The sequence below is a fragment of the Balaenoptera physalus genome, assembly GCF_965194825.1.
Source record: "Balaenoptera physalus genome assembly, chromosome: 11".
Taxonomy (NCBI): Eukaryota; Metazoa; Chordata; class Mammalia; order Artiodactyla; family Balaenopteridae; genus Balaenoptera; species Balaenoptera physalus.
Genome location: NC_138896.1, coordinates 1,936,476 through 1,954,986, shown reverse-complemented (window position 1 = coordinate 1,954,986; position 18,511 = coordinate 1,936,476). Strand labels below are relative to the sequence as shown.

The 18,511-nt window shown below is 46.1% G+C and overlaps 1 protein-coding gene across 17 annotated transcripts in view; it reads left to right on the top strand.

Moving 5' to 3' along the window:
• MYLK4 (myosin light chain kinase family member 4) overlaps window positions 1-18,511 on the top strand; it is a 96,906-nt gene that overhangs the window by 27,797 nt on the left and 50,598 nt on the right. The window contains exon 1 of one of the 17 annotated variants that reach the window (XM_082413211.1): window positions 266-3,978. The exons of 14 other annotated variants lie outside the window; for them this stretch is intronic. In XM_082413211.1, the coding sequence (XP_082269337.1) occupies window positions 3,922-3,978 (57 nt within the window). In that variant the 5' untranslated portion in view covers window positions 266-3,921. Of the gene's footprint in view, window positions 1-265; window positions 3,979-18,511 lie in introns of those variants that run through there. 2 more of the 17 variants (XM_082413204.1, XM_082413217.1) reach the window with 2 other exon arrangements.

The window sequence follows — 18,511 nt, the reverse complement described above, 5'->3', positions numbered from 1 at the left end:
CGCTTGAATCATCCCAAAACCATCCCCCCTCCCCGCCCCCTCGTCTGTGGAAAAATTGTCTTCCACGAAACTGGTCCCTGGTGCCAAAGAGGTTGGAGACCACTGCCTTAATGCAAACGCAGCCAGACTGGGTAGATAGATAAACACGGGCTAGTTTCTTTTTCTCAGCAAATTGAGTCTCTTCTCTGGAACCAATGTAACAGTGACCTCCAGTGGGAAGAAGTTACAAAAGTTACTGCAGCCCTGCCATGAGGCCAGAGCAGCCCTGCCATGAGGCCAGAGCAGCTCTGGGTAATCCAGTTGGTTTTTAAAAATTGTTTAAGTAATTATTTAATTGAAGTATAGTTTGATTTACAATATTAATTTCAGATGTACAACATAGTGATTCAATGTTTTTATAGATTATACTCCATTTAAAGTTATTACAAAATAGTGGCTATATTTCTCTGTGCTGTACAATATATCCTTGTTGCTTATCTGTTTTATACATAGTAGTTTGTTAATTCCATACCCCTTATTTGCCCCTCCCCCTTCTCCCTCCCCTTTCATAACCGCTAGTTTGTTTTCTATGTCTGAGAGTCTGTTTCTGTTTTGCATATCCATTCATTTGTATTATTTTTTTAGATCCCACATATAAGTGATATCATACAGCATTTGTCATTCTCTGACTTATTTCACTAAGCATAATACCCTCTAGGTCCATCCATGTTGTTTCAAATGCCATTATTTCATTCTTTTTTAGAGCTGAGTGATACTCCATTGCATGTATATACTACATCCTCTTTACCCGTTCATCTCTTAAGGGACACTTGGGTTGCTTCCATATCTTGGCTATTGTAAAAATAATGCAATTATGAACATTGGGGTGCATGTATCTTTTCGAATTAGTGTTTTTGTTTTCTTTGGCTATATACCCAGGAGTGGGATTACAGGATCATATGGTAGCTATATTTTTAGCTTTTTGAGGAATCTCCATACTGTTTCCCACAGTGGCTGCACCAGTTTACATTCTCACCCTTCCAATTGTTGAAACCAATGTCTTGAGGCTGCCATCAGCCTGTTCTCAGCCTGTGATTCCTGGACAGAGGAGAAGCCAGGAAACAAAACATTGGAACTAATGATTTTCTCAAACATATAATAAGGCTGCAAAATTATAAACTAAATGCTGTTTGTCAGCATGCCATAAGATACTTAATTTGTTTGTTATACAGTACACGACAGTTTCTATATTCTCTGTACTTTATTAATCATAGTTGAGTCCTGCCTATTGATTGGAATTGAGTTTCCACTAAAGATAGTGGACGATGGATCAGGAAGGTGGATAATCCAGGGCTATCTTGTTCAGCTTTTACAGTGGAACTGATACGTGGTGTTTTTGCAGGTGCTTGTACTTAATAGTGAGGAGCTACAAGGTGAGCCGTTTTTACTGTGCACATAGTCTAGTGTAAGACCACAAGCTTGGATTTCATTTCTGCCCTTTGCTGCCTTTATGACACCGAGCATATTATTCGGCCTCTCTCACCTACTTCCTCATCTGGGGTTAACAATACCGACCCCACAGGGTTGTTGTGTGAAGTAGTTAATGCGGTGCTTGGCATAGAGAGAGGGCACCACAGTCAAAGCAGTAAACGTTTATTCTTAGCAGCAGCTGAGCCTTTACGCAGCAGTGGCGTCTCTTCTGTGGCCTGACCTCTTTCCTACTGAGAGCCCCGCACTCCAGTTCCCGAGGGACATTTCCCCTCTCCTGTCTTTCCACCCAGAATTTCCTTCCAGGTTTCCTGGTGACTGGGTTGGAAACCTCAGTGATCTTGACCTCACTGTCTTGTACTATTGACCCTTCCTTCCACTGTCACATCCTGTCAAACACCAAATTCTGGATGTGACTTCTTGAAAGGTTTCTGACATCTGGGATGATGGCAAAATGGGTTAGTATTTCTCTCACTGTCATCCAAGGATGTGTACAGATAAGATGCGTGATCTTCAGAGATCCCAAGGCAGAGAACAGCACTCCATCCAGGCCGCACGAATCCCCTCTCAAGAGGCCCAGCTATTCACAGGACCGTAATGGGAACATGACTTGGAAAATCACCAGATGCTTAATGGTGGGGTTGTGTTATTTGAAAAACACAGAAAGATTTAGCAACGTGGGCTTAATAGAACATGAGAGAAAGCAGGACTATTTATTTTATTGAACATGGTTTCCACCATGACATGGGAGCGGGGCAGTGCACAGTAGTTCAAGCCTGACGTAGTTAGAGTTTACAAAGATTTACAAACCCTCAGATTAGAACAGTTATGGTCACCGGTGTGATAAAAGGGCAGGAGGGGTTCCACTGGTGTCCCGTCAGGAACCTTCGTCTCTTGATGTTTCAAATGGTGATTGACCAGACCCCGCTGAGCCAGCTGTTGAACACCCTGCGGGAAGCTGCGTTCTCCGCCTCCCCACCCTCTGTCCCTGGTCCCAAGCTCAGTGGGCCACACAGAGTTTATTACAGAGCTGTGTATTCTGATGCAGTTATCTGGGGATTAAAGGGAAGAGGGGACAGTCACCTGTCATGATGTCTGAAGCGTCAGCTTGTCTCAGCAGATGATGACCTAAACTGAAGCCCATCAGCCCATTTCCCGTTATTCTATTTTAATATTATGTGTTTGCACAATCAACATCATCTTACATGGGATTATTAATATTATTCCCCAACACATAATATTGGAAATTCTCAATGCACGTTAGAACATTAAAGGCTCTGAGAGGTTCCGCTGCTAAAACAACAACAACAAAGCCGTTTTTAACCAGGCACATGGGAAGCATTCAATAAATGTTAACTCATATCTGAAATGTTATTAGTATTATTTATCCTAAGAGCTTTCAGAGTTTATTTGACCACTGAAGTCTCTGTTTCCTGACTAATATCCATATCGCAGGGTGCCGCCAGGTGCACCTGCGGGAAGGCTGGTTTAGAGAAAACCGATTATTGACTTGGGTATCAGAGACCCAGATTCAAGTTCCCGTGGGAGCCCTTACCAGCTGTGTGACCTGAGTCTCCATCCGTGGTTCACCAAAGTGGTGTAATGATGCCAACCTCGCAGGAGAAGTTTAGGATGAAATGAGCTAATCCACCTGTTAGCAAGTGGCTTGGTGCCTGGTGCAGAGATGTGACCCAAATGTAACTTCTGTCCCCACTTTTTTACCTTTCACCACACCTTTCCTCATTCTCTCTCCTCTCCTGTGCCTTTTGGGATCCTTCTGTCCTTCAAGGTCAGATTCAAATCCCAGCACAGTTGATTCTAATCCGACCTCCCCAGTTTGCACTGACTACGTCATCCTTTAAGTGCACCGTTTAAATACCCTGTGCCATTTGTGTGGGTAGTTTTGATGCCCTTTCTGGTAGTTACTCAGGTTTGGCCTCTGCTGCTAAAAAGCTGGGGCTCCTTCCCCATGGGGATCGTTCCCTGTATTTCTTTGTATCCTTCACAGCACCTGTATTACGCGTGTCCATTTTCATTTGTGTTCTAGTTATTACCAGCACAGTTCAGGGACAGTTTCGTATTTTAAGCCTTTGAAGTGAGGATAATTATTAGTATACTTATTTCAAATATTCAAACAAAGTAATGAGTAGGGCGAAGCTCCAAATAGCAGAATATTTGGAATAATATTGGTGTTGGAATTTTCCCCACGAGTTCCAAGAGGATGTGCTTGAATGAAATTTTCATCATTTCTAGACTGTCAGAGTCGACTTTGAGAGGTCAGTGTGATCTGATGTACCCGGGCTTTCTTCATTTACCCACGGATCAGACTGTCCGTAGTAACAGGACACCTGTAGCTCTGGCTGCCTTCTGCCTCTTTCTCTCAAGTCAAAATTTGTCTATCAGCTTGTTCTCTGAAATGGCTCTCATAAAATTGAGTGAAACGTGTTTACAATTATGGCCAAGAGGCATTGTATAGATTCTGCAGTCCATTTTGAGATTATCCAAGAAAGAGTAAGTTAATCTGAACATAGTTTTCATTTGTTTGTTTCTTTTATGTATTCTAATCTTTGACAGTTGCTGTTTTACGTGTGATGAAGATGGTCATTCACCACAAACTGGACTTTTTTTTTACTCAAAGAGTGGTCCATGGCTCTCCAGCATCACCTGGGAGCTGGTTAGAGATGCAGACTATCAGGTCCCACCCAGACCTGCTGGGTAGGAATCTGCATCTGAACAAGGTTCCTGCTCATGTGCGCATTAAAGCGTAAGAAACAGTAGAATGTTTGTTATCTTCTGCAATTGAAAAATGAAGGGTTAATTAAAGTTTAGTGTAAAAAAATGCTGAAAGAAAAACATTTACTACCACAGTTGTGAATAATGCTTACATATTATATACATACAAACATATCCAGAATGCCAGTGTATATGTGTGTATATGTGTGTGTGTGTGTGTATGTGTGTGTGTGTGTGTATAGTGTATATATTCTTCCAGGAGTCTGTCAGGCTGTTTCTTGGGAACCAGGCAAAATCCTTTCTTGAACATTTTAAGAGCATATTTTCCTTGATAAAATAAATATGTCTAATAATAGTTCTTTCCATTAGATTTCCCAGCAGACAAAATACAAAACTTGTACTGTGGCCAGTTAGATAAGCTGGGGTGAGGGACGTGTGAGGTGCTGGGCGTGGCCTGTCTCCCTGTGAAGGTCACCGGGCCTCTCAGATGGGTCTGGACCCCGAGCTCCTCGCCCTTTTGAAAGGTGGGGGCCCATGATGAACCACTGCGTCATGGAAAGTCCTTGGTCTGCCCTTGTCTGCGAGGCAGCAGGTGGTCTAATTGAAAGTGTGCCGAGTAAAGGGGTAATCCGTGAGACTCATCTTGTGACTGAGTCCCTCTTGCGGGCTTTCTAGTGTGTAGACATGAGCACGTGTGTGCGGAGCGGCTGGATCCATTGCGTCTACTTAGGACGGCACTGCTTGCGAAGCTCCCGGGGTCAAGAGGAGAGGTCACTGTGTCTGGAGCTCGTGGGTCCATCCGGGCTGGGCTCCTCACTTTGGATGAGTGACCTTGACTTTGAGCGAGCTGGGCGGCCCTCTGATATTTGTTTATCCAGGACAGCATCTCTCAAACTCTCCCGCGGGTGAGCACCAGCTGGATGCTTGGCAAACGCAGATCCCAGGTCCCTAAAGCCACTGCAGTGGAATCCCCATGAGGGAATGTGTGCTTCTAACGGCCGTCCCAGGGATTCTTGGGAGAAGTGCGGTCGGCTGGGCCCCTTCTAGGGACTCCATCTGACTCCTGCCCGGCTCACTCTCCTCTCTCGGAACTTGTTATAACTGGCAACTAAAAAGATGATAATGCGTCTTTGCTGGGGGTTGGTTAGGCCATAAAAAATATATTAAACTTGAAATATTTGATCTCTCTGTGCGATGAGTACTCATCACCCACCTCTTCTAACTAAGTTAGTCTTGTGACCACTCGAGTTTCCTCATCTGTGGAATAAGGCTGATCACAACACACGTGTTAGAAGGTTCTCGGTTCTGAGAGTTACATGAATGTTGGCTGATGTCACCGAGTTTCTTGCCCCTCCAGTGCTCGTTTGGTCTCTGGGGATTATGAATTCATGGGAAACTGTGGCAACGCTAGTTTAGGTATATATTTCTGTTCCCACCATAACTCTTTTATCTTTGAGTCAGTTGTATCAATAAATGTTTTGTGGGATTAGTTGGGGTAGCAAAAGAGGTTTCACGAGGGTAAAACCAACAGATTAAAAATCATCTTAACAGAAGGAAGATGTTACACAAGGTTTGAAGAAGAAATGACAGTCCTGTTGCCATGCGTCCCAGCAGGAAGGGCCCGTTTCTGTGAAGAATTGCAATAAAGTGGACCTTCCTTGAATCGACTTGAGAACCTGAATGAAATCCAACCCGAGAGTTCTTACTAAACGAGTCCACAAATAGATGGAGAGAGCACATGGGGCCAGGGTTGGTCAAGGGAGGGTGTGAGTGAAGGAATGTTTGGGAGGAACAGCCAAGCGTAGATGGAGAGAAGGCCAAGCTTTCTGCAGCCCGAGGTCACTTTGAGCAGCAATGAAGCACCAGTGCAGTCCCTTTGGCCATTCTTGCAAAACCCGCTCGATTTCCAGTTTTAGGGCCTTAGCTAGCAGCAGACTCAGTTCCCCTCCCAGAATGCTGGCCCACACCTGCCCTAGGTGCTGGTGGCCTCGGGGTTCCCTCAGCACGGCTGGCACAGAACAGCAGTCCTAGGGCGCTTTGGAGCTGGCAGCAAACTCTGTCAAGGCCAGGGCCCAGCTCAGATGGTTGCTCAGAATGTGGGACCCAGGTGGGAACATCTGTGACCAGAAATGCAAGGACTTGTACCGTGCTGCTCAGGCGAAGTGGAAGAATTTACTAAATGCCTCCCAAGTGCCCAGATACCCCCTAGGATCTACAGAGGAGGACAAAGAAATGCCCATCATGGTTAGCTGTCAGACCTACAGCGATTCACGCGGCTTGCTGAGCGGGTGGCACAGGAGGTTAGTGACGTTGCTCTCCTGAGGGCTGCTGGGCAGATACACCCAGACTGTGTAGAAAACGCTTAGCACTGTGCCCGGTACACAGCGAGTGCTCAGCAAACGGCGATGTCACTACTGTTCCTATCACTCTAGAAGCTCATCATCTAGTTGAGGGTGAAATGTTGGATTGTATGAATCTGGAAGAAAACAAGATGGGCAGTTCAAGCGTGGTTCTTGCGGACAGTAATTCTCCAAGAATGGGAATTCTGGCTGACTTCCTGGGACAGTCCTGCAGATGGGCCCGTTTAGGGCTTTCTCTGCTGTCACTTAGGTGAGCAGAGTGGGTCACTCCAGGCTGTCAGGTGGGTGCCTGCTGACCCCTCACTGCTGTAGGAGGGTCATATCACGGCCAGCTATCTCGATGGTCACCCTGTCTTTGCTGCCACTTTTCTTGGCCGATCCCCTTAAAAGGCTAACTTCAGAGCCGCATCTCCAGGTCCTTTTGGAATAAAAGATAAAATAGGTACATAGAACTGAACTCACAGAGTCTGGCATTCATCCATCTCACTGATATTCCCTGAGCACCCAGTGGGTGTGTGTGTGGGGGGGGGCGGTGAGGCCGGACACCGTGGTGAGAAGCACGGGGCTCCCCTCTCCCCTGCAGTCTTACAGAGAAGCCAGGCAATGGAAGGGGTGCAGAGGGCTGAGAGCAGGGCAGATGCAGGGGGTTTCCCTAATCTGTGGGAGTAGGGAAGGCCTCTTAAGCTCACACCTGAAGCGTGGGCAGGAACAGAGCCAGGGCAGCATACAGGAGGAGCCCAATAAAGGCTCAGAGTGAAGGAGGGAGGAAGGCAGTGGGAGATGGAAAGGATGCCCTTGCAGACTGACCGGCCAGAGCCGAGACAGGGGTACCTCTGGGCTGGCTGCAGAGCCGATACCAAGGGGGGCCCGTTTCCACCCCTTGGTCAGGCCCACTTCCTGCTAATACCCCTGCCATTATTTTATCACCCCCGAAAGCTAATTCTGGTAGTTCTAGGCCTCGTTCCTAGGACTTCTTAGAAATGAGATTATACTTGGTGCCATTTCCCTTCCTTCTGAAGTTACTATTGCTATATTTTTAGCATGTTTTAGGGGAGTAAAAAGAATTACTTACCTCTAGTTTTCCATATAACCACTTCTGATGACTACCCCTTAAATACTCTTTTTCCAGGCTGTCCAGACTGAATTAGCTTTTCTGTGAGAAAAGGTCTTTCGTGGTTTATAAATTTTAATGCAGGACGCTAACTGCCAGGATATTTTTGGACCACGACCAGGGCTTTAACCAACCTCCCTTAACGATGAAACGAGTCAGGCCTGCGCGGCACCTGGACACAGTGGCTCTTTCATCATCCACGTTCAAAGTCATGACACCTCCTGGCTTAACCTCAGGATGTCAAGAATTTTCTTTTAAAACCTGTTTCCTGGAAATAGGTCTTTGCTGTGCCAATGGATAATTTTTCACTTCATATTTTTTTAAGGTGCATAAATTCTATTTTTTTCCCCTTGCAAAAAAAAAAAAACCAAAAAAAAAAAAAAGCAGCGTATGTGGGGGGCACGGTAAGAGTCTCCTTTGTATGAAATAGTACAGGCCATCCCTGTCCTGGAGTTTTAAATATTTCATTAGCAGCTAGGGACTCTTACACTGCCCCATTCATTCCCTGCTCCTCCTCAGACACTGGACTGATTATTTTGATTAAAAGTGCTGAGTAAGAGAATGTGGCCTGAGAATTAGCCTCTTAAGTAAATGCCAGAGCCTTTAACCACGGAGGGACCTGCTTCTGTGGCTATTTAGAGTTCTTTAGTCGATGTGCAGTTAAGGAAAGCTGGGTGTTTGAGACTTGACCCCTTCCTCTGTTTTCTCGCCCTTTCTCCGCCCGTCCTCCTGGGCTAGAGGGTCACGCCAGGCTAGCAAAGTCCTGTGGTACAAAGTTTTCCAAACTGCTCCCCCCAGGGCAGTAGATTTGTGGGGACATCCTTCCATGTGCCCGGTGGCCTGACATCCTGGCCAGCCGACGACGCTTACGGGAGAAGAAGTCCCTTTCGTGGGCTCAGCCCCGAGGTGGAGAGCTCAACCACAACTGGCTCTCAGCCCCCCTTCCTCCCCACCAACCCCGGCAGCTTCGCTCAGCGTGTGAAGCACACACCGTGGATGTCTCGCTGGCACGACGAGCTTTGTTCTTAGCCAGCTGACCACTCACTCCTGTTGAACTGCTGAGAGTTTATTCCTAAGACTCCAAATAAAATAACGCATTTGCGAAAGACTGTGGTGGGTTTCCTGGGAAGGCGGTGCTCGAGAGGGGAGGAGAGGGGGCATCTGAAGGTTGCCGACCGCGTCCCCACCTGGACGAGGTAAAGCTGCTTGGCCCGGAGCTCCTGCTGGGAGCAGTTGCTCCAGTGACCCTTCTGGGTTACGTCAATGAAAAATCACAGAGACCACTGCCCCGGGGTAGGTTTTAATAGGCTCCTTTGTAGTTTGTCAAAAACCGCTTTCCCAGGGGTCTTGGTACTAAACGCTCAAAAATGCCCCGGAGGAGGGAACAAAATGAGGCCTTCGGCGTCTGCCCAGGAGGTTCAGAGTCACTAAGACACATCCGATGAACTGAGCCCACAGTCCAGAAAGGGTCCCAAGGGGCCTAACGAGGGCGTCTGGCCCAGGGCTGCAGGCAGGGGCTCGGGCAGGGCTGCCAAATAAAGTTCAGGACCTCAGTGAAATTTGAATTTCAGAGAGATAATGCATCATTTTTAGCGTAAATATGTCCATGTAATATTTGGGACATACTTATACTCAGAAGTTACTCGTTGCTTCTCTGAAATTCACATTTCACGGGGCCTCCTGTCTTTTCAGTTACATTGTAACAGTGCACAGACTGTGAACAGGCTGCCCACGAGGTGCTTTGTGACGGTGGCCGTGAGCTGACCCTGGAACCCGGGAGCCAGGTGTGGGCACAGCTGGTGGGCTGGAAACGGAGGGAGTGGAGGCACCCGTGCCCACTGCTGGGGCACCGGTGTCCTTACAGATCTGGGTGCTGTCACAGCCCAGCAGAAGGCAGGGACAGAGGCGGAGCTCAGACACCGGGGGCCTGCGGGCACCATGGGTGGTCTCTCACCTGGGTTGGGGGGTTGCAGAGAGTGGCTGACTGGGAGGCGGGGGCTTGACAGATTGATTTGAAAGTCAAGAAGAAGGAGATGTGACTGTCCTGGGTTTCCACGTTGGTGAGGAGAAGCCGGCCGGGTACAGAGGACTTTTGGTCACCGTGATAACCAGAATGGAAGAGAAATGCATTGGAGGGCCCCCCACTTGGTTCTGGAGTCCCCCCCGCTTGGTTCTGGAGTCCCAGCCTAACCTGGTGGGAAAGTCACAGGTAGAAGAAGGGGCCCAGCAGGCTGGGTAAGACGGGAGGTGGCAGGAGGTGAGGATGGAAAGGCAGGCGGGCTCAAGGCCCCGAGGTCCTGATAAAGGGCTTAAATCTCCTCAAGGCTGCGATTGCCAAACTTTCTTATTTTTATGCTCTTTCTTCAAACAATGCAGGATGAGTTAAATTAAAGAGATACAAGTGGCCCCTCCAGACTGGTGGGGTGCAAACCTCCCTTCTGCAGAGAGCAGTAAGGTTTCACTGTCTCCCCACGCCCTACGTACGAAGACCGCCTTCCCACAGCCTAGGACCACTGCCTGGTGTCCGATGCCCCTTGTGGGGACCTTGTTGTTCAAACTGCGGGTACCTGGTTACCTTTAGAAACAGAGATCGGGGCTCTGCTACTTACTACCCAAGTGCTGTTGGAGTCACCGCAGAACCTTTCTGAGCCTCAGTTTACCTGTGTAGAAGGGAGGGGACATGAGCACTTAGCGGACTAAACAAGGGCAGCCAGGCCGTGGTGAGTCCTCAGAAAGTGGTTGCTATTAATGATAATAACGACGAGATGCGACCCAATCACTCCAGACCTATGAAATCAAATTTCTAATAGTCCTGCTTAAGTGATTCTTAGGATTCTAAAATTTTGGAAACACAGACTTTGTTTTCAGTGAAAGAATGCCTGACCTCTGGGGGTTTCCTGCCCACCGATGCGGAGGGTTGTGCTCTGAGGCTCTGGGGGAGAAGGGGGAGCTCTCCAGTGGCCCCGCCCCCCGACCTTGGGCAGCCCCTTTCCTGGCATGTCCCCCTTCTTAGTTTCCATTTTTACCCCAAAATCCTTGTAGGGCTTTCCAGTGTCTTGCTTCTTCCTTGGGGCCAGAATCGTAGGGAAACAGAATCCAAACGCCTGTGTTTGAGGTTGTGTTGGATCCATTTCGTTTTAAAGGGTAGCGGCCTTTGACTTTGATTTAGTTAATGGAGCCAGTTCTTCAAGATTGATGAAGGTTGACCAGAAAGAGCAAATTCTCCAAGCTCTTGGGCTGCCACCCATCTGCCCACATCTATGTTCTCTGAAGCCCCACAGGGACTCTACAAGGACCCCATTTCAGAGGACAACAGCCTGTGACATGTTTACAACTCAAAGTATCATGAAAGTGGTCTCTCCTGCCACAAGGTAAAAATATCCAGTTTTAAGATGTGTACATAGAAGTCTGTTTTAGCCTGAATTACCATTTGGTTAATTACATAGTAATTACATGGTAAGGTCTGAGTCTCCTCTGAGCCTCTCCTGCATTTCACTGTGTCTCCTGTAGTCACCTAACAACCCCAGGCATGGCGTTTGTCTCCTCTGAGTTGGTGTGAACGGCCACAGGGAGAGCACATCAAGGATGGAATTTACTTAAGCGGACCCCTAACTCTGAGACCTGGTTTCGCACAAACCACTTAAACCATTTCCTGGCAAATGGCTACGGCTTTGTGTGCCCAGACCCCCTTCCTCTTTCTCACCTACTACATCTGCTCTGCTTTTTATTACATCTGTCTGTAACCTGAAACATTTTACTTTTTTTTTGCAATTCTGCAGCTACAGTGTCTCAGTACCATTTTTGGACTTTCACAAGCGGTGTACATTTCCTAAGTACATTGGAGATGCTGATTTCTTCCTAGCCTTTTCAGAAATGTCCCAGTGCCCTTAACTCCGGGTTAATGTGTGCAGCTGACAGTGAGAGAAGCCCTACTTGCTCCTGGGTGGGTCCTTGAGGCCGGTGTCTTGAAGATAAGACACCAGGAGTTCTGACCTTGGTGGACAAGAAGGGCCTTCCAAATCCTGAGGTCCTGCCCTCCCAGAACAGGCTGGGGAAGTCGTGGGCTTGAAGCTGGAACCATGTGTCAGGATGTTGTAAAAGGAGCTTGGATGAGACACACTTAATGCCACTCCCAGCCGTAGGAGTCTTTTATTTTGTTTTAATACTGAATCCTGATGTATGTGGAGTTCTGATGTATATTCCCTCAGTACACATGAGGTTAGCAACTGACCATAGAGGTCTAAAGGATGAGTTTCTGTAGTGTGATTTTTTTTATACTTGCCACCCCCCCGCCCCCCAAAACGCTATCTTCTTTCCTCCACGATTTCTCAGAAGGCTCTCACTGACCCTTTGCATTTTTGTTCCTCAGCCAGGGTCTCTAAATGCCGTTCTGCTTGAGGTAGGGATTTGTTTCTCCTCAGCTGGATCAAAGTTGAAGCACCTTTTTCAGAGCCCCTTTGGATGTGAATGCTCTGGGATTCCTGTTGTTTTTCCTTAATATGCCCCTGCCCAGAGCAAGCCCCTGCTGGACCCTGAGGAGCAGGAACACCAGGATCCGCGGCTTTGGTGGCGGTGACTAGGAAGTCGCCGCAATGGCCCTTGTGAGTCTAGCCCGTTGGCACAGGTGCTGGGCGAGGAGTAGAAATGCCGTTCTTGGCTGCAGGGCACTGAAGGAGGGCAAGGCCATCTTCAAAGTGATCCACCAGAGAGCCAGGGTGACGGGTATGGAAACAGACAAAATCCCTTTGTGGAGAAGAGCCCAGAAATAGCAAAGCTCCTACGAGTGCTAGCAGCCTCATGAAGGGCATCTGTCTAGCCCGGGATGGCTGGAGCCAGAGGCACCCACAGCCCGACCACTTCCACCTGAGCTCTCATTGAAGATGCGAAAAGCCAAAACCCTAACTTTATGAGGTGCTTTGGATGGGCCACGCTGAAGAGGAAATATGGAAAATTGATTCTAAATGAAAGAGCAAACGCAGCCCCTGGGGTGCCAGTGAGGGCAGGAGAACCTCAGGAGCGCCCAGGCCGAGGGCGCCCCCCAGCGTTTCAGAGCATCTTCTGTGCCCCCCAGCGTTTGCGTGTGGGATTGCTTGAGCACATCTGCTCCAACTTCAAGCTTTAAAATAGACTCTTTCCGATGCTCTGCAGGGGTGGGCCCTACCTGATCAGCTTGATAATTATCAGAGCTCGCATAACTTTCCTTTTTTTAAAAAAAATTATTTATTTATTTATTTATTTTTGGCTGTGTTGGGTCTTCGTTTCTGTGCGAGGGCTTTCTCTAGTTGCGGCGAGCGGGGGCCACTCTTCATCGCGGTGCGCGGGCCTCTCACCATCGCGGCCTCTCTTGTTGCGGAGCACAGGCTCCAGATGCGCAGGCTCAGTAATTGTGGCGCACGGGCCCAGTTGCTCCACGGCATGTGGGATCTTCCCAGACCAGGACTCGAACCCGTGTCCCCTGCGTTGGCAGGCAGATTCTCAACCACTGCGCCACCAGGGAAGCCCCAACTTTCTTTTTTTTAATTAAAGAAGTGAAAATATGAGAGGTTGGTGTATCATTGAAAAAAATGTGAATTATTCAGTGTAAAAACAAATTATTAAGGTGATATAATAGGATTTCAATTGTCATGCTAAAAATTGGGACAGCCCACTCATAAGTAAACATTTTTTATATAAAATACATAAAAATATTTTTACATAAAAATCTTTAGATTTTTCATATAATTTTTTTGGTATTCATTATACATTCACTTACTCTAAAGATCCATAAAGTTCCTCAAAGCTGGGCTTCCCTGGTGGCGCAGTGGTTGAGAATCTGCCTGCCGATGCAGGGGACACGGGTTCGAGCCCTGGTCTGGGAAGATCCCACATGCTGCGGAGCAACTAGGCCCGTGAGCCACAACTACTGAGCCTGCGCGTCTGGAGCCTGTGCTCCGCAACAAGAGAGGCCGCGATAGTGAGAGGCCCGCGCACCGCGATGAAGAGTGGCTCCCGCTCGCCGCAACTAGAGAAAGCCCTCGCACAGAAACGAAGACCCAACACAGCCAAAAATAAATAAATAAATAAACCCAAAGTTTAAAAAAAAAAAAAAGAAAGAGCAGCCATTTGAGAAGATAACATACCCAGATTTAGGGGTTTGGAACACAAGATTTAAAAAAAAAAAAAAAAAAAAAAAAGTTCCTCAAAGCTTTTCATGAGACATAGTATTTCTACTACTTTTGTCCCTATGTTCCCCCTCACCAGAGGTAAATATTTTCGTTTTAGCTAATTCTTTCAATTATCTCCATATATCTAAATAATGTGTATGTTCTTTTTCCTTTTCATATTTAAGCTTTTCAAATCAAATGGTATTGAGAGAAAGGTAAGGATTGGGTCTCTTTCATCTCTACCTTCACCCCCCTCACACACACCTTTTATGTTTTGCTCCTTTTCCCCATTCTCCCAACATAGTTATATTATAATTTTTGGTTAAATAAAAATTCAGTGTTTCAATTATTGTGAGAGCAATGACTGAGAGCAATGTAGAGCATTATTATGAATTTTCATTTTTTGCTCAGCCCTTTCTTTTCCCTGGAGTTATTGGTCGCCTTGATTTTTAAAATTTGCTTAGCTTTTAAAAGTACGTATCATGAATTCAAAACCAAACCATCTATTAATTGTCCAAATCTTTTCTACATACCTTCAGATACATTAGGTATCCTATCAAATTTATCTTCTTGAAGAAATTCCTCCCAGAGACTTCTGACCAATCTGAATTTTATTCTACTGTACAGTGGTTGCCCTCTAAGCCTGAAGCACAGCTGATGTCCTAGCATTTCTACTGGAGAAACCCTGTCTCCTATCCTCTGTTGGATAGGGCATCCTCTGTTGTGTATCCTTTGCTTCTCTTTCTTGTTTTACTCCTTTGTTTAGATGGAATACACCTTCCAGTAGTTTCCTAATGTGATATTTTTGAGATCTTACACGTCTGAAAATGTCTTTAGTTTACACATGCACTTGGATAATAGTTTATCTGGCTGGGTTCAAAATAGTTTCTTTTCAGAATTTGGTAGGCATTGTACCGTCATTTTCTAGCTTCCATGTTGCTGTTGAGAAGTCCAAATGAGTTCAGAATCCTGACCCTTTGTAAGTGGCAGATATTCTTCTCTCTAGCAGCTTGTGACACCCGCTATTTGTCCCTGATATTGTGAAATTTCACAATGACAGACCTTGTATGGGTGTTTTGTCCACTGTGCAGGATGTTTACTGGGCTCTCACATCCTTCCATCTGGGAAACTCTTGGTCAATTTCATGTTCTCTTGTTTTTGTTCTGGAACTCCTAGTATTTGAGTGTTGGAGCTCCTCACCTGGTCTCGAAATTTCTTATCCCTTCACTTCTATTTTCCTCCTCTGCTCTGCTTTAAGGGAGATTTCTTTATTGTGGAAGCTCCTTTAAGTTCTCTCGTCAACTATCAGAGTCAATTCCAGGAACTCTTTCCTATTCTCTGAGTGTTTCTTTTATGGGAATCCTGTTCTTGTAACAGAGATTTAATATGTTTTATGAGGATATTGATGAGTTTTTAAAAAAGTTTTTTTTTTTTTCTGCATCACCTCTGCTTCCTCCAGCTTGCTTTGCTTCATTAGTTTTAGCCTCTGTTTTTCATATTAGGGCAGAAGTCCCAAAATTTGTCTGCATATTACAATCACGTAGGAAATCTTTAAAAATGCCAACATCCAGACCACATGGCAGACCAATTAAATTATAATCTCAGGGACTAAGATAAAGGGATTAGTATTTTTTGAAGTTTCCAGTGTTTTGCGGGACAATTCAAGTTGCTTTTCAGTGTTCCTCCTCTGCTGTCTTAAGATTCAGCTTTCCTGGCTGTACCCAGTTGATGACCACTTACCCACCTGCCTCCAGTTTCCAAAATTCTATTACTGCCATGTCTTCTCTTGTTATTTTTTGACCTTGTGTGTGTGTGTGTGTGTGTGTGTGTGTGTGTGTGTGTGTGTGTGTGTGTGTGCGTGTGTGTGTGTTTGCCGTTTCACAGGTCCCTTTACTGCTATTTTAATAGGGTCTGAAGAAGGAGCAGAGCATAGAGTAAGATAGGGAGGAAAGGACACTTTGCGGAGGTCAGTTTTAAACCGGAAGGGGCGTTCTAGTTCAGTTCTAGTGTATATTGACATTTGTACAAATATGTCAGCAGTAATTTTAATTTCACTTCATTTATTCAGAAGGGGCTACTACCTTAAAATCAACCCAAATTTTCTTTAAATATGAGAGCACTGGTACCACAGTCAGCTGTATAGTTAAAACCTCACGTGGTCAAACTTGACTAATTTATAATTAGTGATGATGGACTCGGCTGAAGTTTGCCTTTCTCCAATTTTTTTTAATTAAAAAAATTAGTGTAAACGACACTGCAGATTGGTAAACTGGTTAAGAGAAAAAATATTCAAGGATATTATTAGAACTTATATGCAGAAAGACAAAAAGTTCCTCTGATTACAAATGCTGCTACTGATGTGAATCTGATTTGCTATGCCCTGAACTGCACTTTATTAGCTATTAATCTGTATTACTGAATTAACAGAACTGAAATAAAATTCTTGCTTCTCTTTAAGCAAATTTCATAAATTTTTCTTTTTACAGACATTTCGTCTACCTGAACTTGGAATTGTGGAGGGTTTACTCTAATGAAAATAACAGAAAGGCAAACTGAACTGTAACATGTCATCTACAATTAATAAACCGCTAAACACAGGCAAGGAATTCAGGGGCTCTAAAATGCCATGCATTTTCACAGTCAATGAATACAAAATTATTTGGCACATTCAATTCTGTCGCTAAATGGGAAGTTACCGTATTTATGGCTTTCAAACTCACAAACGTACCTGTGAGACAGTGGCCCTCTTTTCGTGCTCTCAGGGGGAAATGGTGCCTCAGCCTTCCGGTCTCCGGAAATGCCATTGGTTTGTCTCTTTTTACTGTGGCCCATTGCTCTGTCCTCCCTCCCACCCTCCCTCCCTCTTTCCTTCTTTCCTTCCATCCTTCCTTCCTTCCTTCCTCACTGATAAACATCCAATGTGCTGGTCTTTATGCCTGGAGCGGACTGGAGTGCTTTCTCCCATGCGTGGGTGGATGCGACTCAAGGATGTAAGCCCAGACTTAGCTGCACATCCTGCCCTTTGAAGAACGTGTGTGTGTGTGTGTGTGTGTGTGTGAGTCCTGGCTTTCCCTCAGAAGCCCTGGGACTCTGCTCACGCCTTGCTGGCCTGTCTACACCAGCAGTCCTAAGTGACGTCAGTGGAGTAAAAGAGGATGCAGAGAACTGGCCTTCAAAAGTCACTTTAAGGCTCCAATGAGACTAGTGACATTCAGCCTTATGAATGTAAAATTTGAAAATTCACAGACTCCCTAATAATAGCAGCTATACCTCTGTTATTTTCTGTTGAGAAAATACATGACTAAAAGCTATTTTTATTCACTGATTCTTTCAAACAGGTTTGACTTTTACTAACCACACCAGTGTAAACAAACATTTGAACAATGGTAAGAGTTAGTACGTGCCCATGTTTAGTCAGTGTATCACTCAGGAATTGTATGTGACTTCTAGAAACAGAATTCTAATTCTGGTGAATTAAATACCTGAAGGTTTAGACCCTGACAGTCAAGAGGTCCAGGGGTGTTGGTTTACAGCCAAGGTCTCTGAAATCCTCTGGCCTTTTCTTCATGGTCCCAAGGAGGTTGCTGGAGCTCCTGCCACACACGACAAATGCTTTTGTTGCAACTTGAGGACTGAAGGGCAAAAAGTTTTCCTTTGAAAGCCTTTTGCTCTTTCATGCTTATGTCTCAGTGGTCACCCCCTCTGCAATGGAGGCTGAAGAATGTAGTTTTTCAGCCGAGCACATTATCCAGGGGTCTCTTAGAAGGGAAGATGGGAGAAGGACATTGGATAGGCCGCTAGCAACCTATGACATGGTCAGTCCAGACACAAGGCTGAGAGTGCGTCTGGAACCATGGGCAGCGAGGGGCTTCTCAGTGTGTGGACTGGAGACCACAGGTCAGACGTCCCTAACACTCTATTCTACGGGTATGGCATCTTGGTGTGCTGGGTTTAAGCATTTCTCCGAGGAGGCAACTCGTAGCAGTCAAAAGAGCACTGAATGTGGAGGCAGAAGAGGTGGACACAGTCCTGAGCTATGGGTCAGGAACTTGGACAAATGGCTTTACTTCTCAGAAGTGCAGCTTTCCCTCTACAAGGAGGAAATAGTAACATCTGCTTCTGGGAAGGGGATGGAGATGAGGTCTGTGAAAGCTTCTCGGCGTGGAGACTCCCACACAGAGGTACTTACTCAACGTGGCTATAAACTGAGGAGCCCAGGGTCACAGGCCAGCCTCGGACTTGGGGACAAGTGGGCAGATGTGAGGTGCTGGACCTTCATCTGGAGTCCCACGTGGTGGATGCTGGGGTGAACGTTTCCAGTGCCAAACGGCATCTTGTAAACTGCTCGACCCCAGAAGCAGGTGCAAATTGGATTTCGAAAAGTACAAGTTCACTCCCCGCTGCACGTCCGCTCTGGAGGTCTGCGTGCGTGTCTGCTTTGTATTTCAGGATTTTCATTTTTTATACTGGCTCATTTACAGATGTTTGATCAGGTGTGAACTTCTACCAAGAAAACTATAAAAAAGCAATTTAACAAGTGAGTCTGAAATGCCATACCAAGGGTGGGACTTTACACAAATTACGTACTGGACTTTAAAAATGAACAAAGTTGCTCTTTCTTTTTTATTTCCTTGAGAAGCTCCTGGGAGGAAAGTTCAGGAGTTCACTTTGCCTGTTTGGGGCGGCTGTCCAGACGC